The sequence below is a fragment of the Saimiri boliviensis genome, chromosome 5 (assembly GCF_048565385.1).
Source record: "Saimiri boliviensis isolate mSaiBol1 chromosome 5, mSaiBol1.pri, whole genome shotgun sequence".
NCBI lineage: Eukaryota > Metazoa > Chordata > Mammalia > Primates > Cebidae > Saimiri > Saimiri boliviensis.
The window spans coordinates 142,129,159-142,156,378 of record NC_133453.1 but is presented as its reverse complement, the minus strand read 5'-3'; the positions used below and the strand labels follow the sequence as shown (position 1 = coordinate 142,156,378).

The 27,220-nt window shown below is 45.4% G+C and overlaps 1 protein-coding gene across 3 annotated transcripts in view; it reads left to right on the top strand.

Moving 5' to 3' along the window:
* The first annotated feature begins 2,889 nt into the window (after window positions 1-2,889).
* The window catches only part of LOC101051251 (protein FAM169BP), an 87,255-nt gene continuing 62,924 nt past the window's right edge, over window positions 2,890-27,220 (top strand). For all 3 annotated transcript variants that reach the window (XM_010351224.3, XM_010351226.3, XM_039479846.2), the window contains exon 1: window positions 2,890-2,975. In XM_010351224.3, the coding sequence (XP_010349526.1) occupies window positions 2,945-2,975 (31 nt within the window). In that variant the 5' untranslated portion in view covers window positions 2,890-2,944. The remainder of the gene's footprint in view (window positions 2,976-27,220) is intronic.

Genomic DNA, 27,220 nt, shown 5'->3' with positions numbered 1-27,220 from the left:
TTTTGCTAAGCCTTGATTTTTTTTTTTTTTTTTTTTTTTTTAGGGACTACAGTTTCTTGACTGCAAAGTTAACAACTGTGGCAACAGCAAGTTTTTTAGTTATTAAAATCCAGTAGCTTGTTAGCCCTGCTGTTTAAATAGTGGATATTTCTTTCAAATTTCACAAATATCTTGGGAATGACTGCAGCATTTATGTTCTTAACACTGAGGAAATTCCTGTGTAGATAAATGAGGCCAGATGGAGGATGCAGCAGAGAGCTTAATATCCTCATGGAAGGGAAGGCGGGGAACGTACTGAAACATGCCCCAGGCCCTTGAGGGGCCCCTATTTTCTGGTATGCATATATAAAAGGCATTTTTATTTTTTTCTTGATTGAGGCCAAGGGTAATTTTTGTGTCAGAAGTGAGTGCTAAGTGGCTGAGTGGGTTTGAGGAAGGCTGAGAGATCCAACTTACTTATAGACAATCTGATTATCTGTAATATTTATGATCATTGATTTTTAAAATCTATTTGACCTCTTACAAATGGTTGGATATGAGACTGTTAAATATTCCAGCTAGTAGGTTTCTCTTTTTAAAGAGATAGTGTCTCTCTCTGGCGACACACAGGCTAGAGTGCAGTGGCACTATCAGAGCTCATTGTATCCTCAAACTCCTGGGTTCAAGCAATCCTCCCACCTCAGCCTTCTGTGTAGCTGAAATTACAGGTGTGTGCTAACATACTTGGCTAATTTTTAATTTTTTTCTTTTTTTGTAAAGATGGAGTCTTGCTATGTTGCCTAGACTGGTCTTGAACTCTTGGCTTCAAACCATCCTCCTGCCTTAGCCTCCCAAAGTGTTGGGATTACAGGCAGGAGCCACTTCTTGGGGCCTAAGAGTTTTCTAATATATTAGCAATAACCAATTATAATGCAGTTGGAGAAAAGAAAGAGCCCATCCACAATACCCTTCAAATATCAGAAATCTCTATGGAATAAACCTGGCAAGAAATGTATGAGATCCCTTTATAGAAAACTGTGGAACTGATGGGGTATGGTGGCTCACGCCTGTAATCCCAGCACTTTGGGAGGCATATGTAGGTGGATCACCTGAGGTCAGGAGTTAGAGACCAGCCTGACTAACATGGTGAAAGCTTCCTCCACCCCCCACCCCATCTCTACTAAAAACACAAATGTTATTTGAGCATGCTAGTGCATGCCTGTAATCCCAGCTATTTGGGAGGCTGAGGCAAGAGAATCACTTGAACCTGGGAGGTGGAGGTTGCAGTGAGCTGAGATCACACCATTGCATTCCACCCTGGGCAACAAGAGTGAAACTCTGTCTCAAACAAAACAAAACAAAACAAAACAAAACAAAAAGCCAACTGTGGAACTTGGAACTTTAGCAAAAAAAGTAAAAGACCCAAATAAACCACAGGATGCTATATTCTGTAATGTTGTAATGGGATTATTTGAAACATTAAAAATGTTAATGCAAACTGATGTTAAAGACTAGATGCAATCTCATCAAACCCCAGTAGCCTTAGCTAACTGGTTCCAATATTCAACAAGAAAGGGCTTGCCTTCCCAGATATATAAATATATGCTAAATACTATGGTAATTAAAATAGTACAGTATTGTTGTAGAAATAGTAAAACTGTCAATAAAACAGCTAGAATGTATATGATAATTTTATATATGGCTAAAGAGGTAAGTCAAATTTTTAGTAGAAAAAAATATACTATTTAATGATGTGGGAACCATGAGATACAGTTCAATCCATTCCTATGCCATATAGGTCAGTATATTCAGATTGGATTAAAAATTCACGTCTAAAAATCAAAACTGCAAAAATACTGGAAGTAAACTTAATTATTTTCTAGTTTTGGAGTAGGTTCAAGTTACTCATGCAAGATGCAAAACTCAGGAACTAAAAGGAAAAGAAGAGGTATTTGACTAATACTGACTTTGGAAATAGGAGTTAAATGAGAAGCAGGGACCTTTTCAGTTCATTCGTCTTTATATATGCTGTATATATGCTCACGCACGCACACACACACACACACACACACACACACTCACACACATATTTTAAAGGAACTGTTCAGGCATTATACATGTAATTTTTTAAAAACAAGAGAACTTTAAAAAAGTAACAAAAACATACACCAAAAAATGTATACTTCTTCATACCTTGAAGAAATATATTTTACTTTTTTAAAAAATGTTTTTATTGAGATAAAGTCTCACTCTTTTGCCAGGCTGGAGTGCAATGGTACAATCTCGGCTCTCTGCAACCTCCACCTCCCGGGCTTAAGCGATTCTCCTGCTCCAGCCTCGCAGTAGCTCCTCCCTTTTTCAACTGTGTAAATTTACTTTTCCTCTTCCTCCTCCCCACTTCCTCCTCTTCCTCCTCCCTTTTTCAACGGTGTGAATTTACTTTTCCTACCCCTTTCCTCCTCTTTCTTCTTTCTCCTCCTTCCTCTTCCTCATTTTCTTCCCCCCCCCCCCACCCCGCCTTTTTTTAAAATAAGCTTACTGGAGTGAAACAACTTGTACATTTTCGAAAAGGATTAACACAAATGGTTCTTGTCCAAAGAAATAGAAGTAATAGAAGTGTGAAGGGGCGTGGGAGGGGGTTGGGATGTGCTCAGTTCAGCCCGGGGCAATGGCGAGGGCGTGCCTATGAGTGGGGGGTGGGGGCACTAACGGTTTCTTCTCCCCACAAATGAAAGAGAAATAAGTTCTCCTGGGGGTTGCGAATCAGGTGGGGAGGTGGAGTCAACGCTCTTTGCAAACTGGGGAGCCAGGGTTTGGTAGCAGGGTATACTGCTCGGTGGTGACCCTGGGGGAGGGGAAGGGGGCGGGTGGCAGGGACAGCCCCGGGGGAGGAATGAGAGCGAGGAGGATGCGAGGGTCACGGGGACAGCCTCCGGGGCGAGGCGCGGTGCTGCCTGAGCCTGGGATGAAGCCTGAGGCCGCCTGCGGAGCCGCAGGTAAGGGGAGCGTCTCTGGCCGGGCCCAGAGCCTCCTGCTTCCCTCCCCGCGCACCCCGACGGCTCCTCCCAATGTCTCGGGTTTCGGTGGCTCCGCCTGCCCGAAAGCTCCGGGTACCCGCACTGCACCAGGAGCCGGTAAACAGCGCGCGATGGCCCGGGAAACTTTCTCCGGAGCTGGCGCCAGGGTGTCCTGGGATGGAACGGGGGCGAGGGCTGGGGGCCTGGGCGTCGAGTGCGGGGCTGGCGGGGCACCCCCTCTTAACCCCGGGTGGGTCTAAGGCCCTCCTGGGAAAAGTGGGGAGGAAATGATCCGGGGAGCCAGAGGAGGCACTGCCAGCATCAACTCGATGCATGTCAGAGTTCCCCCGGGGACGCCGGGCGCCGGGACTGACCTGGGCTTGCTTCCCAGGCACGGGAGCGTGGAGGAGCCCAACCTTCCCAGGGCCCCCGCGGTCTTGTCTGTGCAATGGGAACAGCACAGTGGGAGAGAATTAGGTATTGCCGCTGGGGTTACTGCCTGCGCCCCTTAAGGCCACCGCGACCCTCCCCAGGCCTCCTGCGTCCAGGGGCGGGGAGGTGGAGCGGGTCCGGGTAGCCGGGAGCCGGGGGTTTGCGCGCCTCCCCGAGCCCGCTGCCTCCCCGCACCTAGGGGATGCCATACTTGGCGGTCTCTTCAGAAAACCAGGCAGAGCCGGTGCAGTTTCTCAATGTGAAAGCACGTGGAACAAAACCCGCCAAAGCCCGCCAGCCCGTTAAGTGCTCGGATAGGAGCAGGAGTAGGGCTTTTGTATGCTGAGAAAGTGCCTCCTTTTCTCCTGCTCCGTTCCCTCCTCCCTGCGGGGACACGTGGCAAGACCGGGTGCGAGGTGACAGGCTGCTCCCATCCCCTCCACGTCCAGTCTGGCCCGCTAGGCGCCCTGGCCGCAGGTGGCCCGCCCTCCGCAGCAGCAGTTCAGCCGCACACTGGCCACTTTCTCCCGCCACACGTACACGACGCGGTAAGGGAGCAAAAGTCTCTCATCAAGGCTCCACTGCCTTTTCTTGGAAGGCAACCTCAGTGGCGAATTACTCTCGTCTTTTATGACCTGCATCTAAAAACTGTGACTTTGAGTTGGTTTTCTCCTGATTTTAGGTGAGTTAAGGAGGGTACTTTCCCTCCTTAACTAGTTACTTTACTATTAGCCAATTGTATGGATTAGTTGCGTTTTTCTGTGGACGTTGTATTTTTTAATATATATTTTTAATTTTCTTTCATTATAAAGTTCTGGTATACATGTGCAGAATGTGCAGGTTTCTTACATTGGTATACATGTGCCATGGTGGTTTGCTGCACCCAGCAACCTGTCATCTACATTAGGTATTTCTGCTAATGCTCTCCCTCCCCTAGCCTCCCTGCAATCCCCACAGGCTCCAGTGTGTGATATTCTCCTCCCTGTGTCCATGTGTTCTCATTGTTCAAATCCCACTTATGAGTGAATACATGCAGTGTCTGGTTTTCTGTTCCTGTTAGTTTGCTGGGAATGATGGTTTCGAGCTTCATCCATGTCCCTGCAAAAGACATTAACTCATCCTTTTTTATGGCTGCATAGTATTCTGTGCATATATGCCACATTTTCTTTATCCAGTCTATCATTGATGAGTATTTGAGTTGGTTCCAAGTCTTTGCTATTGTGGACAGTGCTGCAATAAACATATGTGTGCATATGTCATTATAGTAGAATGATTTATAATCCTTTGGGTATATACCTAAGAGGGGAGATCCCCCTTCCCATCTCCCTCCTTGAAGGCCTCCACTCCTCCCTCCGTATGAGAAGGAGCGTAAAGAGAAATAAAATACCAAAGAACTGGAATCCATGGCCAAGGGACTTGCGGACACTACTGACCGGGCCATAATGAGGCCCAAGGATCGGGAAGATAACTCCCATTTCAGTTCCCAGCGTCTAAGCTATCTATAAGCCTTGAAAGTGTTGCAAGGAATGTTATCACTACCAGCCAGAGCCTGGCACTGGGTCATGTCCTCCACGTTTACATGACTGAGCCCCTATCCTCAAAATACTTCTGCCAACTATTGATTTACTGCCTTTGTCTTGTCTCTGTAAGCCCCTTCCCCTGCCTATTCCCGCATATGAACTAATGAATCAATGAACCCAAAGATTGTGAGGTCAATTGTCCAGCCAACGGACAGTGACACCATTTCGCCTCAGTTTTCTCCTTTAGAGTTGTAAGCCTATAAAAGGGGAAAAGAGCTGCTTCTTGGGGAGCTCGGTTGTTAAGGCATTAGCCTGCCACAGCTCCTGGCTGAATAAAAAGCCACTGCCTTTCTCAGTTCAGTGTTTGAGAGGGGATTTTGTCTGTTGTGGATCCTGCTACATACCCAGTAATGGGATTGCTGGGTCAAATGGTATTTCTGGTTCTATATCCTTGAGGAATTGTCACACTGTCTTCCACAATGGTTGAACTAATTTATACTCCCACCAACAGTGTAAAAGCATTCCTATTTTTCCACATCCTCTCCAGCATCTGTTGTTTCCTGACTTTTTAATGATTGCCATACTAACTATTATGAGATGGCATTTCATTGTGGTTTTTTTTTTTCTTTTTTAAAACAGAGTGTCACTCTGTCGCCCAGGCTGGAGTGCAATAGCACAGTCTCGGCTCACTGAAACCTCCACCTCCTGGGTTCAAGCAATTCTCCTGCCTCAGCCTTCTGAGTAGATGGGATCACAGGCACGCAACCGCCACACCTGGCTAATTTTTGTATTTTTAGTAGAGATGGGATTTCACCATGTTGGTCAGGCTGGTCTCAAACTCCTGACATGGTGATCTGCCTGCCTTGGCCTCCCACAGTGCTGGAATTACAGACATGAGCCACCTCGCCTGGCCATTGCTGTGGTTTTGATTTGCATTTCTCTAATGACCAGCGTTGATGAGCTTTTTTTCATATGTTTGTTAGCCACATAAATGTCTTCTTTTGAGAAGTGTCTGTTCACATACTTCATCCACTTTTTGACGGGGTTGTCTTTTTCTTGTAAATTTGTGTAAGTTCTTTTTTTTTTTTTTTATTGCATTTTAGGTTTTGGGGTACATGTGATGAACATGCAAGATTGTTGCATAGGTACACACTTGGCAGTGTGGTTTGCTGCCTTCCGTCCCCTCACCTGTATCTGTCATTTCTCTCCATGCTATCTCTTCCCACCTCCCCACCCCCTGCCCCTCCCCCATTTCCCCCCAACGGACCCCAGTGTGTAGTGCTCCCCTCCCTGTGTCCATGTGTTCTCATTGTTCAACACCCACCTATGCAACGATGATAGACTGGATAGGGAAAATGTGGTACATATACACCATGGAATATTACGCAGCCATCAAAAACGATGAGTTCACGTCCTTTGTGGGGACATGGATGAACCTGGAAACCATCATTCTCAGCAAACTGACACAAGAGCAGAAAATCAAACACCGTATATTCTCCATAGGTGGGTGTGTAAGTTCTTTATAGATTCTGGATATTAGCACTTTGTCAGATGGATAGATTGCAGAATTTTTCTCCCATTCTGTAGGTTGCCTGTTCACGCTGATGCTAATTTCTTTTGCTGTGCAGAAGCTCTTTAGTTTAATTAGATCCCATTTGTCAATTTTGGCTTTTGTTGCCTTTGCTTTTGGTGTTTTAGTCATGAAGTGTTTGCCCATGCCTATGTCCTGAATGGTATTACCTAAGTTTTCTTCTAGAGATTTTATGGATTTAGGTCTTACATTTAAGTCTTTAATCCATTTTGAGTTAATTTTTGTATAAGGTGTAAGGAAGGGGTCCAGTTTCAGTTTTCTCCATATGGCTAGCCAGTTTTCCCAACATTATTTTTGAAATAGGGAATCCTTTGGTCTCTCGAAGATAAGAGATTGAGAAAGGGTTTTTTATTTGTTTATTTGTATGTTTGTTTTGAGACAGAGTCTTTCTCTCTGTCACCCACGTGCGAGTACAATGCAATGGGTGCAATCTCATCTCACTGCAACCTCCGCACTTACCGCTCTGCACACTCACCCCCACCACCAGGTTCAAGCAATTCTCCTGCCTCTGCGCCTTCAGTAGCTGTGACTATAGGTGCCCACTACCATGCCCGGCTACTTTTTGCATTTTTAGTCGAGAGGGAGTTTCACCGTGTTGGCCAGGCTGGTTTCGGACCCCTGACCTCAAGTGATCCACCTGCCTAGGCCTCCCAAAGTGCTGTGAGCCACCACACCCGGCCGAGACAGGTTTTTTGTCTTTTGTTTTGGAAGGAGAGTTACTATTTCTTTATCTGAGGTGGTACTCCCGATAATTCGATGGTTTTCTCTGTGGTTCTTTTTAGAAAGCTGGCCTTCATGGCTGTGGATGGCGAGTACTGTGTCCAGTTTACCTACTGGAGAACTAGGGGAAGGAAAAAAAGTGATTTGCTTTTTGAATCTCATCTTCCTCATCAACAAAATGAAGACGATTTTGCCCACTTAGGGGTTTACTGTAGAGCACTTACACTAAGGTGCTCCTGGAAGCTCCTCCCTGCCCTTCGACCTGGGACTGATTTCATGAGTTCCTCCCAAGGATTGCCTTAGGGAAATCTGTTGTACTCTACCCAGTCTCCTTGCCTTTAATGGGAAAGTAATGGTCATTTCATCTTCTGGAAAAGTATAGTTGGCTTAAAACATAAGGATTTTCCTGTATTTATTTCAACTTTTGCTGTGGCTTTGTGGTCCCTGATGGCCAAGATGACACATAGCAGTTACACGTTAATCATTTCCACATGTGCTAGATCCTAATGGATTGGAGTTTTGCATAGCTGAACCATTGCCTGAACTGTGGTAGCCCCTTTCCAAAAAGGGCTTGAGCAAATCATGTCTACTTGGGAATCCAATTTCCTGTAGCAAGGAAGCATGAAACCAAGAATTAGCCTTTCAGGTAAGGCTGTAGCTCAGGCCCCACTGAGCTCTGGTGCTGAAACACAGTGAGAAGGCACATGACATCCCCCTGGGAGCTGTGCTCTGTCTGTACAAGGCTCCTCAGTGTTGGTGTGTCTGGTTTTCAGGAGGCAGGTGTACTGTCTGAAGAGACTTTGGAGGTGGTACCCCAGATAATTCAGGTCTTGACCTGCACCCCTCCCCCCCAGGAGCACATATATGCATATGATCTCTCTCTGTTTCTCTCTCTCTCTCTCTCTCTCTCTCTCTCTCTCTCTCTCTCTCTCTCCCTCTCGGGATTTCTGAGAGTGTGTATGTGTTTTTAATTTCCCCGGCACTGCAAACCTTCTTAGGTTCCACCAGACCATCTGTTGCTGTCATTTCAGCTTGGAGTGCAGTGGAAAGAAAAAAGAAAGTCAGACACAGATTCTGTTACTGCCCTCATCCTTTACCTTGGCTTTCCATTATCTATAAAGTAAGAACTTAACCTGCCTTGTAAGGATTAGATGAGACTGTGTGCATAAGAACTGACGGGTGAAACTGAGTAGATTGTGGAGAAAGCCATTTGTTCTGACCTTCTCCCTTCTGTTTATCCACAAAACCAATGACTGTGAGAATTGCGTATGTGATGACCTTAATTTAGGAAGTCAGTTAAGTGTTTGAATTTGAAAAAGTTGGGTGTTCTGACAATTTGCACTGATAATAAAGTAGAGAGGAGCTGGGCACAGTGGCTTATGTCCGTAATCCTAGCACTTTGGGAGGCCAGGGTGTGTGGATCACCTGAGGTCAGGACTTTGAGACCAGCCTGGCCAACATGGTGAAACCCTGTCTCTACTAAAAATACAAAACTTAGCTGGGCATGGTGGCAGGCACCTGTAATCCCAGCTACTTGGGAGGCTGAGGCAGGAGAATTGCTTGAACCTGGGAGGCGGAGGTTGCAGTGAGCTGACATTGTGCCACTGCACTCCAGCCTGGGCAACAAAAGCAAAACTCCATCTTAAAAAAAAAAAGCAGAGAGTGCTGGTAAACTAGAAAGCTAGCAGGTGGGGAGGAAAAACTGAGGGCGACGCAGAAGCTTGGGTTTGGGGGCGAGGAACAGGGACAGTGGTGACACCCACAGCGGAACTGACTCTCAGTGGGGAAAACGGTGCGATCGAGACATAGTGATTTCAGAGTGTTTCAGGATACACCTCCCTTTAGAGATACGAAGAGTTGGGCAGAAACATTAAGTCCAGAGCTTGGGGGAATTGAAGTGCATAATTCTAGAAAAGCCAGGGCCTGCACCTGGGCTCTGAGGGACCCTCTGTTACTTAGTAGAGAGAGAGCAGAGCAGATGGAACCCCGGAAAGGCTGTCTCATACCTTGGGGCATGGAAGAGGAGAGGAGCTGAGGACAGGGGCGGAAAGCTCAGAGAGTGAGAAGTGCTGAGGACCTGGTTTTGAGACTGTTAAAATGCGCACTCTGAATGAAGAGACCCCGCAAACAGGCTTTGTGTGAGCAACATGGCTGTTTATTCAGCCGGTTGTGGGCGGGCTAAGTCTGAAAAGAGAGTCAATGGAGGGCGGTGGGATAGGAGTGGTTTTATAGTTTTGGATGGTTTTTGCAAGCTGGGAGGGGGTCCTAGGGTCTGAAGTCCCAAGGTCAGTTACAAAGTCCAATTGATAAGGCAATTGGGCTGGAATAAGGAACAATAGAGAATGTCTTAAAGTTAATTAGGTGCCACAGGAGTTGATCATTTCTTCCCCTTTTCATGGTCTTCCAGTTGCTTTCGATTTTCCAGGAGCTCATCTGGAGTGTCCATGCAAGTCACAGAGGTTATCATGGTGTTCATGGTGCCATCAGTCAGCCAGAGGCAAGGCCCCAAAGGAGGAGAGACCAGAAAGGAAAGAAGCCAGGGACAGGCCTGATGCTGAGGGAAACAGAGACATCTGCAGGTTTGGAGAGGCCCAGAAAAAGGATCAGAGGGGAGAGTTGGTATATCTTGGGACCTTCAACAGGATTGGGCACAGCTACCATTGCCAAAGGGTTTGCAGGGATAAGAAAAGGGAGGAGGTTGAGCTTGAAGTGATGTTAAGTGTTAGGGAAGGTGGCTTTTCTTCTGTGCTTTTGGGTGGGGGAGGAGGCTTTAATATTTTTAGTAAACCTTTAGAAACAATTTATTGTATGCCTTGTATGGTGCTAGGCCCTTTCCCACATTACCTTAAATGACTTTAGCAATAAATAGTAAATGTGGATGCAAAAGTTCCCCCTTATCTGGGGAGAAACGTTCCAAGACCCCCAGTGGATGCCTGAAACCGAGGACAGGACTGAACCCTACATATACTATGCACGAATTTCTCTTTCCTTCTTCACAGTCAGCTTCATGGATAGAATTTCATTCCTACTGTAGACCTTGGCAAGCTCAGTATATGTTTTTTTTTTCTTTTCTTACTAAATTGAGAACTTTCACCTGTTCACTTAAAGAAAGCACTTTGCCAGTGGGGTGTGGTGGCTCATGCCTGTAATCCCAGCACTTTGGGAGCCCGAGGTGGGCAGATCATTTGAGCCCAGGAGTTTGAGACCAGCCTGGGCAACATGGTGAAACCCTGTCTCTACAAAAATTGCAAAAAATTGGCTGGGTGTGGTGCTGTACACCTGTAGTGCAAGCTACTTGGGAGGCTGAGGTGGGAGCATCACCTGAGCCCAGGGAGATGGAGGCTACGGTGAGCTGTGATGGTGCCATGGCACTCCAGCCTGGATGACAGAGACTTTGTCTCAAAAAAAAAAAAAAAAAAAAAGGAAGGAGGGAAAGCAAGTAAGCACTGCACTTCACAGCATCTCTTTGGCATAGAAGGAGGAAAGAAGGAAGGAAGGAAGGAAGGAAAGAAGGACGCATGCACGCACACACGCACACGCTTTACGGCATCTCTTTGGCATAGAAGGAAGGAGGGATGGATGGACGGACAGACGCATGCACACACACACTTTACAGAATCTCTTTGGCATTTTTGAATTGCCAGCATCCCTTCTCTTAGGCTTTGGGGCGGTGATTAAGTAAAATAAAAATTACTTGAACACAAGCACTGTGACGCCAGGGCAATTAATGTGATCATTGAGATGGCTCCTAACTGACTAATGGGCAAGGAGTGTTGACAGTGTGGATCCGCTGGTCAAAGGGATGATTCATGCCTCCAGTGGGACAGATCCAGATGCCTCGAGATTTCATCATGCTCCTCAGAATGGTATGCAATTAAAAACTTTTCGAATCATTCATTTCTAGAATTTTCCATTTAATATTTTCAGGCTGTGGTGGACAAAAAAGAATTGAAGCTTTGTAAACTGAAACTGAGGGTAAGGGGGGACTACTGTATTGTTATTATCCTCATTTCACTGGTGAGGAAGCTGAGGCACAGAGATGAAGTAACTTGCCTAACGTCACCTGGGTAGTAAGTGGCTTTGTGGCCATCAGGTTGGTGGTGGTTTGACTCCCAGAGAAAGGAAACTGTCATGAGGGTGAGGTTCAAAGTAGATGTTTCCTCCCCCGCCAAAAAGTGGAGTTCCCCTCTAAAAAAGTGGAGGCCCAGCAAGTAAATAATTTATGATTCAGTTTCTAAGGGGACTCCTTCTTCAGAGATGACCTCGTGTAGACATAACATTTTAAAAACCAGGCCAGGCATAGTGGCTCATGCCTGTAATCCAATCATTTTGAGTGGCTGAGGCTGGTGGATCACTTGAGGCCAGGAGTTCAAGACTAGCCTGGCCAGTGTGGTGAAACCCCGTCTTTACCAAAAAAAAAAAAAAAAAAAAAAAAAAAAAGCTAGGCATGATGGTGGCTCATGCCTGTAATCTCACCTACTTGGGAGGCTGAAGCATGAGAATCGCTTGAACCAGGGAAGTGGAGGTTGTAGTGAGCTGAGGTTGTACCACTGCACTCCAGAGCTGGGTGACAGAGTGAGACCCCCATCTCAAAAAATAACAAATTCCTCAGAACCAAATAGTCATCAGCCATTTTGGATCTTCTCTAGTCCGTAGTGTGTAACTGTCTCTGTAGAGGAATGTGGACCCAGCATGTGTGGGATCTCAGTTCTTGAGGAGCAGGGCCTCCCTGGGGACTGTGGACAGGGGCTGAGCTGGGTATTTGGACTCGTAACTGGCACAGACTATCCCCATTTCTTCATCAGTATGAAAGGAAAGGATGAGGTGGCTTCTGGTAGAGTAGGAGGTAACTGACAACCTCCATGAGTAGGTAGACTTGAGTAGGAGGTGACTGCAACCTCCACCTCCTGGGTTGCAGTGATTCTTCTGCCTCAGTCTCCAGAGTAGCTGGGATTACAGGCATGTGCCGCCACTCCTGGCTAATTTTTGTATTTTTAGTAGATATGGGGTTTCACCATGTTGGCCAGGCTGGTCTTGAACTCCTGACCTCAAATGATCGTCCTGGTCATGGAAGTCGTCACTTACCTCCTACTCAAGCAGACAGTACTGCCTGAGGGCAATGCCTGAGCTGATACTCCAGCCCTAGAGCCCTGTGTGTACCTGGCACACAGCAGGTGCTCTGTGAGTGTGGCATGGAGGAAGCATTTCCCGTTAGGTGCTGCAAAGACCCTGGTAAGTTCTGTGGTTGTAGGAAAGTTTGCTGGGAGGGATGTTTTTGTGATTGGGTGTATTGGTGAGCTGGTTTGGCACCCCCTGGCCAGGGCTCTGGGCAGCGCATTCCCTGGAATGTCTTTCCAGGTTCCTCCTGGGAGGTCCAGGTCCACAGCGAGTTACCCTGATGGCCCAGAGAATGGAACAGGAAAGAAAAACAGGGAGAAGAGCAGTCATGGGTGGATGGAGATGCCAGGATTTCAACGGTGGCCTTTGAATTCATGCTGCCTGAGTAGTGAGCTAAGATTGCACTGTATCTGTATCCCCATCTTCTGTTGTGATTCCTTGCCGTGTAGTGGCATCTACACTAGAGATGGTTCTTGTCGCCCCCTTTCTACACATCAGGGATTGTAGGATATCTGTACGAAATGGGATCTGCACAGCATGCGATGGCTGCTGTCTTGATCCCCTCTGCATGGGCCCTGCCATGGCCTGATGGGAAGAGTGAATGACCGGGCGGCTGGGACTTGGATGGGGTGGTGGCAGGGCAGTGGATGCTGAGTGTTATCATTTTGACCTTTGAAACCCTAGTCTGGTGACCAGCTGACCGGCCTTTGCTGGACTCCTGACGTCAGCTAGCTGCTGGCTCCTTTGATACTCCAATTTAGAGCTTAGCCCTGGGAAATTCAGAGGATTGTAGAAAATGACTATTTTGTGGTATAGAAAGAAACTTTAGGGCAAAATATAAATTATTGGTCAGATGCCCCAGGGAGTCATGTGACTTTTAAAGTCAGGGTTGCTAGAGGGCTGGAGGAGCATTGACAGGTCAGTGACACCTGAAGGTCTGGAACCTTGGCATGAAACAGCAGTGGTTTAGAAATGCCATGCCTTCTAGTGCACCCACCTGTGGTTATGGGTTTGCTTTTCCAAGGCCAGAGGCCAGCAGGCTTGAGCAAAGGTGGGGCACACAGACTACGTGAATTCAAAGGCCACTTTTGAAATCCAGGCATGTCTCTCCACCCCGCCACCACTCCAGGACTGTCCCTCCACCACCCCCCACCCTTCCACCCCCTGCTGCTCTTCTCCCTGTCTTTCTTTCCTGTTCCATTCTCTAGTTCACTCTCTGCCTTCTCACTTCAAACCCTTGCATGCTGTATCCCCAGACAATGGCTTCCTTTCCCTCCTAAGAGGAACCTGCTCCAACCAATGCCTATTAAATTAACTCTCAAGGCACAGAAAATGTTTCATGCTTCTTTGCTTTTCCAAAGCAGGGCAGCCACAGAACCACCAGGAACCGCCCTGAGGCTGAAGCCTGGGAGTGCCTGGGGAGGGCAGAAGGGGAGCTCCTTGTGTGTGTGCGTGTGTGTGTGTGTGTGTGTGTGTAGGGGGGCTCCCATGGCCCAAGTCCTCCAAGACCACTTGGTTTCCTTTACTTGCAGAAATTAAGATAAATGTGTTTTTTTTTGGAAACCAAGTCTGTAACCATGATTGACAAATTCCATCAACACAGAGAAAGCTGGGTTCATTTCTTCATCGCATTTTGCAATGCAGTTGATTTGCAGAGTCTTCATTGCATAAAGCTCCTCCAAGTACTGCCCCCTCTCCCTGCCCAGCTGTATTCTATTAGATGTGTACTTAGCAGATGATTTTTGGTATGTGATGTATGTGGCAGAGTTGTATAATATTCAAACAGCGGATTATAGCTGGTTATTCATTTTGACTTTTATGTTTCCCAACAAGCGATTTGTGTAATACATGCATACTGCCCACATTCGACCTGCTGGAACGTTTTGAAAAAAAACAAAACAAAACAAAACAAAAAAACGTTTTTTAAGCTATGTGGGAGAAAAGGTATTGCTTTATTTTTTTCATAATATATGAATGCTAAATTAAAATATTAAAAAATACTTGGGGTAGGCCGGGCGCGGTGGCTCAAGCCTGTAATCCCAGCACTTTGGGAGGCCGAGGTGGGTGGATCACGAGGTCAAGAGATCGAGACCATCCTGGTCAACATGGTGAAACCCTGTCTCTACTAAAAATACAAAATACAAAACATTAGCTGGGCATGGTGGCACATGCCTGTGATCCCAGCTACTCAGGAGGCTGAGGCAGGAGAATTGCCTGAACCCAGGAGGTGGTGAGCCGAGATCGCGCCATTGCTCTCCAGCCTGGGTAACAAGAGTGAAACTCCGTGTCAAAAAAAAAAAACTTGGGGTAAAAAAAAAAAACAACACAAAATCTGTCCTTCAAAAGAAAAGTCTAGTTATTTGCTGATGAATACCTGCTATCTGCTTTTAAGAATAACTCTTAAACATGGTTATTGGCAGATCATCTTCTCTTCATTTCTTGCCTTTGTTTATTTACAGAGTCTTGCTCTGTCACCCAGGCTGGAGTGCAGTGGTGTAATCTTGGCTCACTGCAAAATCTTCCTCCCAGGTTTAACTGATTCTCATGCCTCAGCCTTCCAGGTAGCTAGGATTACAGGCTCCCACCATGACGCCCAGATAATTTTTATATTTTTTGTAGAGATGGAGTTTCACCATGTTGCCCAGCCTGGTCTCGAACTCCTAAGCTCAGACAATTCACCAGCTTCAGCCTCCTAAAGTGCTGGGATTATAAGTGTGAGCCACCATGCCCTGCTTGGTTATTTCTTAAAATGACGATTTCATCTTTCAGTTCTTGTATTGTTTTATTGGATTCCTTAGAGTTCTTGGATTTGGTTTCAACTTTTTGCTGAATCTTGATGTTCTTCATTTCTATCCAGATTCAAATTCTGTGTTTGTCACTTCAGCCTGGATAAGAACCATTTAGAGTGAACTAGTGTCGTCATTTGGAGGTGAGCAGACACTGGCTTTTTGAGTTGACAGAGTTCTCTCTTTTTTTTTTTTTTTTTGAGATGGAGTATCGCTCTGTTGCCCAGGCTTGAGTGCAGTGGCATGATCTTGGCTTGCCACAGGCTCCCAGGTTCAAGCGATTCTCCTGCCTCAGCCTCCCAAGTAGCTGGGACTACAGGCGCACACCACCATGCCCAGATGATTTTTGTATTTTTAGTAGAGATGGGGTTTCACTATGTTGGCTGGGCTGGTCTCGAACTCCTGACCTGTGATCTGCCCGCCTCGGTCTCCCAAAGTGCTGGGGTTACAGGCATGAGTCACTGTGCCCAGCCTTGAGTTGACAGAGTTCTTGTGCTGGTTCTTTCTCATCTGTGTGGGTTGATTTTTCTTTAACCTTTGAAGTTGCTGTCCTTTGGATTGGTTTTTTGCTTATATCTTCTTTGATGCCCTTAAGGGTTTGACTTTGGTATAAGGTGGGTTCAGTCAACTGGCTTGGTTTCTGGAAGATTTCAGAGGCCAAAGGCACAGCTCAGCCCTCCTGGGCTGTGGGCTCTCACCCTGCAGCGGTGCTGGGACCGGGCCTATGGCTTTGTTCTCTGGCCCCTCAAGGTTTAGCACCTGCTGTGCTGCAGGGGCCAGTGTGTTCCCAGTCCACTGGCCACAGCACTCCAGTGGGGAGCGCCTGCCAAATCGCCCTCATGCAGGCATGCCAACCATCACCTCTTCTTCCTGGGGTCATTTTTCTTTTCCCTGATGTGCATCCTTTAGAAATAACTTTAGGGGGATCTGCTGGTAGCAAATTCCCTTGGGTCTTATTTTTCTAAATATTGCTTTATTTTGCCTTGTACTGGGAAGTTACTTTTGATAGATGGAGGATGAAAGTTATTTTTCTTCTAGCACATCAAAAAATAATACTCCATTGTCTCCTGGCTTCCATAGTTGCTCTCAAGAAGGCAGCTCTGTCACTGGAGTGCAGTGGCATGATCTCTGCACTACAGGCACATGCAACCATGCCTGGCTGATTTTTGTAATTTTAGTAGAGGCAGGGTTTTACTATATTGGTCAAGCTGGTCTCAAACTCCTGACCTCAGGTGATCCACCTGCCTCGACCTCCCAAAGTGCTGGAATTACAGGTGTGGGCCATCATACCTGGCCCTTCTGTCTCCTTTTATAGTCATCTTATTGTGTTTATTTTTTTCAGTTTGACTAGTGTGTTTAAGTGGGAATTTTTCTCTAATTTTCCTTCTTTGGGGATTGGTTGGAATTCCAGAATGTGAGGGTAGATGTTTTTCATTAATTCTGGGAAAATGTCAAGCATTCTTTTTTCAAATCTTGACTCTTCCTCATTCTAATTTCTCTATATGGAATGTCAATTAGATAGTTACCAGGCTTCATCATTCTATTCTTCCTTTCTCTTTAACTGCCTTTCAAGTTTTCCATATGTGTGTTTGTCTGTGCTGCATTCTGGGGAATTTCTTTAGACACATTTTCCAGTTCATTGCCTATTAAAAAACATTCCTTTCTAGAAGTTCTTTCCCCCCGGAATCTTATTGGGCAATTTGAAAAATCTTGGCCCTTTAAATTCTTTATTTAAATTTATTGAAACATATTTAATATCATTATCTTCTGTATGGAATGATTTAATATCTGTGGTCTTTGTCAGTCCAATTCTGTAGTTTGTGCTTACTCTTTCATGGAAATTTCTTTAATCCTGTGCTCAGGGATTTTTGAAATCAAGTCAGAATGACCTCAGAGCTGGTGCCCTTGCCCTCATGTCCAAACACCTGTGTGGCGCAATGTTGAGGAGAGTCATGGTATCACTCTTTGAGTTTCTCCAGGTTTCAGTCTGATCTATGAAAGCCGTTCTTTTGTGGGCATTTCATCTGCCTTTTCATACTTGCTCAGTTTATAACACCTTGAAAATATTTAAGGTTTTAGGGTAATGTGCATCTCATTCTTCTGTTGGAGTGTTCATCAGTTTAACTGTTTGGGAAGGCTAGGATCTTAATAGGTTTATAAAGGAACATTGGAAACAGTCTAAGTTTGTCACAATTTGGAAGCTGCCAGTTGAATTTTGTTGAGGGGAAGAGTTAAAGTGGAAGGTCAGCTTGGCCCCTCACCCTGCATCTGCAGCTTAGCAGCAAGTCCTGCCATGTCCCATTTTCAAGACCTGGCTCCAGTCTCCCATCTGTCTCTCTCCATCTTCAATGCCATCAGTCGTCTCACTTGTCATCATATCTTGTCTGAACTCTCAGCACTCTGATTCTCTGATTTGGTTTCCTATTGTGGTGTGTTCTAGAGGAAGCAGCAATACACACACACGCACACACACACACACACACACACACACCCCTTACCTCTTATCACCTACTGAATGAATGTCTATCTTTCTGCCTCTTGCAAGTTTTTTGAAGTCGATGCTAAAGCTTGTGAATGCATAGGCAAAGGATTTGAATAGACATTTCTTTTCTTTCTTTCTTTCTTTTTTTTTTTTTGAGATGCAGCCTTCCTCTGTTGCCCAGGCTGGAGTGCAGTGGCACGATCTTCTCAGCTCACTGCAACCTCCACCTCCCAGGTTTTCACCATCTTGGCCAGGCTGGTCTTGAACTCCTGACCTCAAGTGATTCCCCCCTGCCTTGGCTTCCCAAAGTGCTGGGATTACAGGCATGAGCCACTGTGCCCAGCCTTGAATAGACACATCTTCAAAGAAGATGTCCGCATGGCCGATAAGCTTATGAAAAGATGCTCAACATGACTAATCATTAGAGAAATGCAAATCACAACCACATGAGAACTGGCTGGGCACGGTGGCTCACGCCTGTAATCTGAGCACTTTGGGAGGCTGAGATGGGTGGATCACCTGAGGTCAGGAGTTCAAAACTAGCCTGCCAACATGGTAAAACCCTGTCTCTACTACAAATACAAAAAATTAGCTGGGCATTGTGGTGGGCATCTGTAATCCCAGCTACTTGGGAGACTGAGGCAGGAGAATTGCTTGAACCCAGGAGGCGGAGGTTACAGTGAGCCAAGATCGTGCCATGGTACTCCAGCCTGGGTGACAGACCAAGACTTCAACTCAAATGAACAAAATAATAAGAACAACCAAACAAAAACAAAAAATGACAGGTGTCACTGAGGATGTGGAATAATTTGAATTCTTGTGCATTGCTGATAGAACTATAAAATGGTGTCACTGCTGCAGAAAACAGTGTGACAGTTCCCCCCAAAATTAAAATTACTGTATGATCCAGCAATCCTGCTTCTGGATATATACCCAAAATACTTGAAAGCAGGGACTTGAACAGATATTTGTACGTCTGTGTTCACAGCAGCCTTCTTCACAATAGCCAGGAGGTGGAAACACCCCAGTGTCCATTGCTGGGCAAATGGATAAACAAAATGTGGTCTAATCATATAATTAAAAAAAGGATAGTTTCAATAAACCTAATAATCTGAAAAAAATATTATTCAGCTTTACAAATGAAGAACATTGTTACATGTGCTTCAACATGGATGAACCTTGAAGACATTATGATATATGAAATTAACCAGTTGCAAAAAGACAAATATTGTAAGATTCTACTTATATGAAGTACCTAGAGTAGTGATATTGAGAGTCAGAAAGTGGGATGGCTGTTGCCAGGGAGGGTTTGTCACTGGAACAGGGAGTACAGAAGTTTACTGGGTAAACTGAGAAGGTTCTGGAGATAGGCGGTGGTGATGATTGCACAACAGTGTGAATGTACATAATGCCACAAAACTGTATACTTAAAAATGTTTAAGTGATAAACTTTATGTTATATATATTTTAACTCTGAAAACATTCTAAAATAATGATGTGTCATATTTTTTCTGCATAAAATGAAACTTTTGAAGGAAGGGGCTAGATATTCAGTTTTTTTTACATTTTATTTTTTATTTTATTTTGAGACAGAGTTTCTCCCTTGTTGCCCAGACTGGGGTGCAGTGGCATGATCTCAGCTCACTGCAGCCTCTGCCTCCCGCATTCAAGTGCTCTCCTGCCTCAGCCTCCTGAGTAGCTGGGATTACAGGCACATGCTACCACGCCCAGCTAATTATTTGTATTTTTAGTAGAGACAGGGTTTCACCATGTTGGCCAGGCTGGTCTCAAAATCCTGACCTCAGGTGATCCACCCACCTCAGCCTCCCAAAGTGCTGGGATTCTGGGTGAGTCACCACACCCAGCCAACATTTTATTTATTGTGTTAAAATATACATAACATAAAATTTACCATCTTAGCCAATTTTAACTGGCATTAAGTAAATTCATATTGCTCTCTAAGCTTCAGCACCATCCATCTCCAGGACTTTTTAAATCATCCCAAACAGAAACTCTGCAAACATTAAACAAAACTCCCTACTCTTCCTTCCCGGAATCCCCTGATAATTTCTATTCTGTTTTCTGTCTTTATAAATTTGCCGATTTTAAGTACCTCATATAAGTGATATCATTTGGCACCTGCCCTTTTGTGACTAGCTTATTTCACTTAGCATAATGTTCTGAAAGTTCATCCATGTTGTAACATGCGTCAGAATTTCCCTCCTTTTTAAGTCTGAATAATATTCCATTGTATGTGTGTACCATATTCTGTTTATCCACTCGCCCGTCATTGACACTTGAGTGGCTTCTGTTTTTGGGCTATTGTGAATAACGCTGTTATGGATGTGGGTGTGCAAGTTAGTTCAGTGGTATTTTCAACAGTGCTCTGCCGAGTGCTGGCTGCCATTTGCACAGCTTGTAGGTAGGACAATAGAAATTAGTAAGTAGGTGAGTTAGTGAAGGCTCTGCTAGAAATCTCAAGAGCTGGGTTTGAGCCCCAGCCTCATTACTAATAACTACTTGTTTTTTTTTTTTTCTTTTTTTTTTAAAGATGGGGTTTCACCATGTTGGTCAGGCTGGTCTTGAACTCCCGACCTCAGGTGATCTGCCCGCCTTGGCCTCCAAAGTGCTTGGATTACAGGTATGAGCCACCACGCCCGGCCAACTTCTTGTTTTTGAACTTCTGTTTCCACACGTGAAAAATGGGGTTAGGGCTTCCTGCTTCATTGCCTTCCTAGGGTTGATGTAAGTTTCAAACCAGAGAGGAAATGTGAAAGCCCTTGGTAAACTGGAAAATGCTATGCAAATGCAAGGTTGAAAAGAGTACATTTTAATAGAGGAACATGTCATCATGTTTTGTAATACCTTACATTTTCTCCCAATAAGTACTTTGGGAATATTGTTTATCTGCAGAAGGTGGAATGTTACATTCCTTTACTGTTTCTTCAATTTAAAACTGAGTTGGTATCAATATTGCAACCTTGATGCAAATATTAGTATTCTGCATGTACTTCCTCATTTACTTTCCAGTTTTACACAAGTGAGTTCAGTGCCCTTGTAAAAATGTAGTCATCTTAATACATTTCCAATTATTTGGAAGCGACTGCATTTTCCCTGAGTAAATCACTGTCTGAGTTTAAGATAAACACATTCAACACCATTCGTTTTTCAAGTACCGCATATCTGGAGTCCAAGTGCTTAGACAGCGTGCACCAACTTAATCCAGAACTGGGCTGTACGGACGAGGACTAGTGTGCTTTCAAGTCTCTTTGTCGCTTGCACAGAGCTAGGAGTGCCAAATAGAAAAACATTTTTTCCCTTTTCAGAGGTTTTATTGTTTGAAATGTAGTAGATGAATGTGTAAGGATGTGATTTTTGGATGACAGTTCATAAAGACCATTGACAGACACATGTTGGGGTAAGTTCTGAGAAATGTTGTTTCTCTGTGACTAATGGGTAAGCGGATTATGGTAACAAGGAGTTGTTTTTCTTCTCATGTGGTTTAGGGCTCCGGATCCATGCCAGACACTTGTTCCACCACAGCATTTCCCCCCAGCATTGGGGCCACCGCATAGTATTGTGGTGTTACTGACACTGGGACTTGGTATTCTTATAAGTTTCTGGTCAGTTAAATTCAGGATACGAAGAGTTAGGTTTTCTGTGTTGTCCTGTGCCTGTGCCAAAGCCCTCTTCCTTCCTGGTAAAGGTTAGACAAATAGGGTACCATTATGATGACCACAGGATGGGCTGGCTCATGGCCAGTGGTGAGGGATGCCTGAGCTTCCTGCATGCTGTAAGGTGAGGACCTGTCTTTGGTTATCATTCAAGAGGAAGCAGGTATTTGAGGTGTTATATCCTCCTGTCTGCCCCAAATGGAGACCCGTTGGTCCCCAGACATGACACCCCTTTGAATGCAAAAGGAACTGTATGTTTTAGTCCCACCTCATCTCCTTCTGAATGATTTAAAGAGAAAAAATAGTTTTATTCTTGTAAAAGTGCCTAAAAGTAAGAGGTATCGATGCTTGGATTACGAGACCTTCTTATTAAAAGCAATTGGGATTATATAAACCTTTGTGTGGGTGGCTCAGAAAGTCATCTGCATATTTTACCTTCTTAGATTTGGGACAAGTGATTTATTCTCAGCCAAGGCAATGACAAGTTGCAAGTTGGCCAATACTAAATATGTGATAACAGAGCAACGGGCTGCTTGTCAATTACTGGCTAATAAGAACTTCACCGCCACCACCTGCAGACCTCCAGCAGCGCCTCCTCATTCTCTGACAATTTTGCTCATCTGCTCAAGAAATTCTAACATATTCTACATTCTGTCTTCCAACTTAAAAAAAATATTCTTTGCTAAGAATATTTTGGCAATCAGATGCTCTTCAAAAAACAACAAAAATATCCAAGTGTTTATTTGCCTTACCTTCTGTTCTCTCCTCTTGTATATAGAGGGATGTACCACTGTCACTATGGCTCTTGCAAATGGCCGTGAGTTCTTACGCTCTGACCTTGAACTCCGGGTGCTTGCATGCTTGCCCTCTGTCTGATAGTGATGGGTCCTTCCACTGCGACATCATTCCAAACCACTCTTCTCCAAGGTGGCTTTGTAACCTGTCAGTGTTCTGCGACAAAGGGTCTCTAGTTAAATGCGTTTGGGAAATAAATGCTGAGTTAAGCAAACTCTGTTGTTGCAGGATTTCCGAAAGTCCTCGATTTCTTTTCTTTTTCTTTTCTTTTTTTTTTTTGAGATGGAGTCTTGCTCTGTTGCCCAGGCTAGAATGCAATGGCGCTATCTTGGCTCACTGCAACCTTCACCTCCCAGGCAGGTTCAAGCAATTCTCCTGCCTCAGCCTCCCGAGTAGCTGGGACTACAGGCTCATGTGACCACGCCAAGCTAATTTTTGCATTTTTAGTAGAGATGGAGTTTCATCGTATTGGCCAGGATGGTCTCTATCTCTTGACCTCGTGATCTGCCCACCTTGGCCTCCCAAAGTACTGGGATTACAGGTGTGAGCCACTGTAACCGGCTAGTCCTCGATTTCTCATAGGTGTGGAATGCCACCCTTTTCTAATCTTGCTGACTTCAGAAATCCCCTTTCAGGAGCATATCTCAAACATAGCTTGTGGACCTAGAGTTCCACAGATGCACTTGAGAAAAGTCCAGCATTGTACTGCGAAGGTTGTAGTGATGACTGCACCCAAACCTCACTTTCTTTGATATTAAACAAATGCCAGGCACTGCCATGTGCAACTGTGGGCATTCCTTACTGAATCTCACAGCCCCCCTTTAAAAAAAGAAAATTAAACATAAGCATACTTTAAGTTAAAAGTAACTCTGAGTTTCTTTCTTTCTTTTCCTTTGTTTTCTGGGGCAGAGTTTCACTCTTGTAGCCCAGGCTGGAGTGCAGCCTGTGATTTCGGCTCACCACTGCATCCTCCACCTCCCGGGTTCAAGCAATTCTCCTGCCTCAGCCTCCCGAATACCTGAGGTTACAGGCAACCGCCACCACACCTGGCTAATTTTGTATTTTTAGTAGATGGGGTTTCTCCATGTTGATCGGACTGGTCTCGAACTCCTGACCTCAGGTGATCCACCCGCCTCGGCCTCCCAAAGTGCTGAGATTACAGGCATGGGCCACCATGCCCAGCAGCTCTGAGTTTTAAAGCATCCTGTGGTGAGGTTTGTAGGCTCAGAATGAAGTGTGTATTTGTGAGTATTAAGTTTTCTTAAAGCATGCAGCTTAAGGACACGTAGCTCTGTGGACCTGACTGTGCTGTGAAGTGCACGCCTCACTAGAAATTGGGGCCCCTGATGTGTTTCTGGTTCTGGATTCTGAGCTGCTGAGGTGGCATTTAGAACGCTTCTCCCTTTATATGCTACTCTGCCACTATGAATGTGAAGAACACCTGGGTCCAGACCCCTGCAGAGTGCTTGCCACAACCTTCCTATATTTTCTGGTGTTGGCCTCTTTCTGATAAGAGACGAATTTTCATGCTCTCTGCTAAGCCCAAAATTAATCATTTAACCCCCATGGGGCATATTTCTTATTTAATAAGGATTTCTTCTATGAGAAATTCCTTTTACAAGAAAATTGATTTGTGAAGAAAGAAACAGATCACCTATGTGAAAAAATAAAAACCAAAATAAAAAAGGATTTTGTGTAAGCAATATCTATTCCTAACTATTGTTTAAAAATATGACTTGAGGCCGGGTGCGGTGGCTCATGCCTGTAATCCTAGCACTTTGGGAGGCCAAGGCAGGCGGATCAGCTGAGCTCAGGAGTTCGAGACCAGCCTGTCCAACATGGTGAAACCCCATCTCTACTCAAAATGCAAAAAAAATTAGCCAGGTGTGGTAGTGGGCACCTGTAATCCTAGCTGCTTGGGAGGCTGAGGCAGGAGAATCGCTTTAATACAGGAGGAGGCGGTTGCAGTGAGCTGAGATAGCATCACTGCACTGTAACCTGGGCGGTAAGAGTGAAACTCCATCTCAAAATATATATATGTATATATGACTTGATGGCCAGGTGCAGTGGCTCACAACTATAAGCCCAGCGAGCACTTTGGTAGGCTGAGATGGGAGGATCGCTTGAGCACAGGAGTTTGAGACCAGCCTGTAGTGAGACTGTCTCCACACACAAAAAAACTAAAAAATGAGGCAGGAGGATTGTTTGAGTCTAGAGGGTGGAGGCTGCAATGAGCTGTGATTGCGCCACTGCGCCTGGCCTGGGCAACAGCGAGACCCTGCCTCAAAAAAACAAAAAGATTTGAATACTACTTCATAATTTTGTATTCTTAAAAATGTGTTCACATTATCCTGATCAAGAATTGTTCTTACAAAAAAAAAAAAATTGTTCTTACTGTAGTTGAAGAATGACAGCCCACATTATTAAAAAAATAAAGTGATTTCAGCCAGTCTTTCCCATGACATATTGTTTCATAGTTACTGCCAGGCTTTCAGCAAAGTCCAAGTTTCTAGGAGTGGGGCTAGTAAAATTTAAAATATCTTTGGTAATGTTCCTTAAAATAATGGGCCCATATGAGAAAAATTACGTTTGTTAAAATGAAAAGATTTTCCTAACCTTTGTGGGTAAGGCAGTCTTTGGAGAAAATATTTTGCAAGTGATACTAAATCAATGATTAATTGCAGAACATTGATCCCTTTCAAGGTCTTCATTAGTTGACATTGCAGTTTACATAGGAAGGACCAAAAGCGGCTAGGGTTGGCCTTGGACATTAGGCCTCGCTGGACCAATCAGCAGTGGCTGACACACCGCTGGTGTGGCTGATGGGACAGGCAGTGGCTGGTGGCTGATGGGACAGGCAGTGGCTAGGGGAGTGAATCACTCTATTGATGCAACCCTGAAAACCCAAGCTTTGATACAAAGATTCTGAATGATTTTAAATATTTTCCCTAAAAATACTTTAAGACATACCATTAATTTTGTTTTTAAGGTAACTATGCCAATCTATGCTTAAAGGGAATTCTTAAATTTGGGGTTTGCTGGAGGGTTTCAATTTCTTTACAGTCTGCAGTGAATTATTGTCTTGACTGCCTTTTTCATAAAAGCATTTTACATTGTACTGAAAAGATTACATTCTTTTGGCTTTGGAAAAATATATCCTGTTCAGTTGAAGCCATTAAAGCCTCTTAGCATTTCACATCTGGAAGCCTGTGCCTCCTGTCACCAGCAGAGTGAGCGTGGCGGCCTGGCTGGGCCCCCAGCCCCTGGACTTGTTTACTTCCTAAGCCTCAGCCTTGCGGGTTTTTGGGGAGTGAGGGGGTTCTGAGCTGGGGAGAGGAGCTTCCTTCCTCCCGGGGCAGGGCAGGGTGGTGTGTGTGGGTGTGTGTGTGTTTATTCTTCCTGGGTTGGTGATGGAGGAGGCCTCCTCTTGGGTAATGAGGGGGGGTTTCTTTCTCCTGGACTGGGGAGGAGAATTTTTCTTCCTAGTGAGTGTTGCATCTCCCCTCCCCACTGCCTCATGCCTTAAGCAGCTCCTATTTTCATTCCCACCCAGTTTTCCAGAAAGCCAACCCAAACATCCGTGGAAGCGGGAAGTATCCCTCAGGGAAGAAAATGAATTTGAACAAAAATGCTGGGCAGCCTGGGGCCTTTGTGTGGGTTGGAGCTGCAGGCCTCAGTCTGGTGCCCCTTGTCCCTGTCTCCCAGGCTGGGTTGAGGGAAGGCCTGGGAGAGGTGGCCCTGGTGCCTACTCTGTGGCTCTCCTTCCTGGGGACACAGGGGACTGTGTCCTGCTTTCAGTCTTTAAAAGGGAAACAAGCCTCTGGGTGCCACGTGACTTTGTGAGCATTAAGCGCTACCCCAGTTTGCTGTGGTCTGGGAGGGTTAATTTATGTGGCCTCGGGGATCCCAATCTCCAGAGATGGACCTGATGCTGCACCCACTCTCAGGATCACGGAGCTGGGCTGTTTGCTGATCTTGGTTGCTTCAGTGCTGAGAACACTCCCTGTTCCTGTGGCCTTTTGGGTGGCCAGCCACTAGAGCTCTGGGGCAGAGGGTGTCCTGGGGTACACCCCACTGAGTTCTTTGAGGGAGTCCAGCAGGCCCTGCAGCATAACCTACTGGGGAAACGATTTCATGGTGTGGAAGGAGCAAAACATTAATTGCATTTCTCCCGATCACATGTGACCAGAAACGATGCCAGGCAATCCTGGGCCACCTACAAGAATAAGGTAGGAGCTTCTCCGGGTCCCTGAGCAGCCAGGCCTCAGGCCTGATGGCCTTGGGCGAGGTGCCCCCTCTTTGCAAACCCAAATGACCACAGTATCTTCGCACCCCCCTGGCAGGTGAATTCACAAGGGGCCAAGGTCAGCAACTTCATGGGGCTGGTTAATCATGCTCTTCTGTTGAACTTGCATCCTCGCTGCAGGAGACGGGTGGTCCAGATCTGACAAACATCTTTCCCAGAACACAGGGCCAGCAACAGAGAGTGACAATCAAGGCCAGATCTCCACTTGCCCCTTAACGCTGGAGTTCCTGGGTGTGTTTTCAGAGTTAGCTATTGAAGTTGGTTTTGTGGGAGGAGCATGCGGTACGTTGGTGGGCCCCAAGGTGGAAGCAACGCTCTCTTCAGCTTGTTTCTCTTTTTCTTTTTCTTTTTTTTTTAAAGATGGAATCTCATTCTGTCACTGAGGCTGGAGTGCCGTGGAATGATCTCGGCTCACTGCAACCTCCACCTCCCAGGTTCAAGTGGTTCTTCTGCCTCAGCTGGTATTACGGGTATGCAGCACCACACCCGGCTAATTTTTGTATTTTTAGTAGAGATGGAGTTTCGTCATGTTGGTCAGGCTGGTCTCGAACTCCTGACCTCGTGATCTGCCTGCCTTCGTTTCCCAAAGTGCTGGGATTACTGGTGTGAGCCACTGCAACCGGCCTGTTTTTCTGAATTTCTTTGCACATTCAGTGAATCTTTTTTTAGACTGTGGGAAGCCACTTGCCCAACTAGTTGAAATGAATAGCAGTTTGAACAGAGAGCTCCTTTGAGCAACCACCCAAATGGACTAAGTGCTTTGGATGGGAAAAGCATGGGAAGGGGTCTTCATAGTGAGT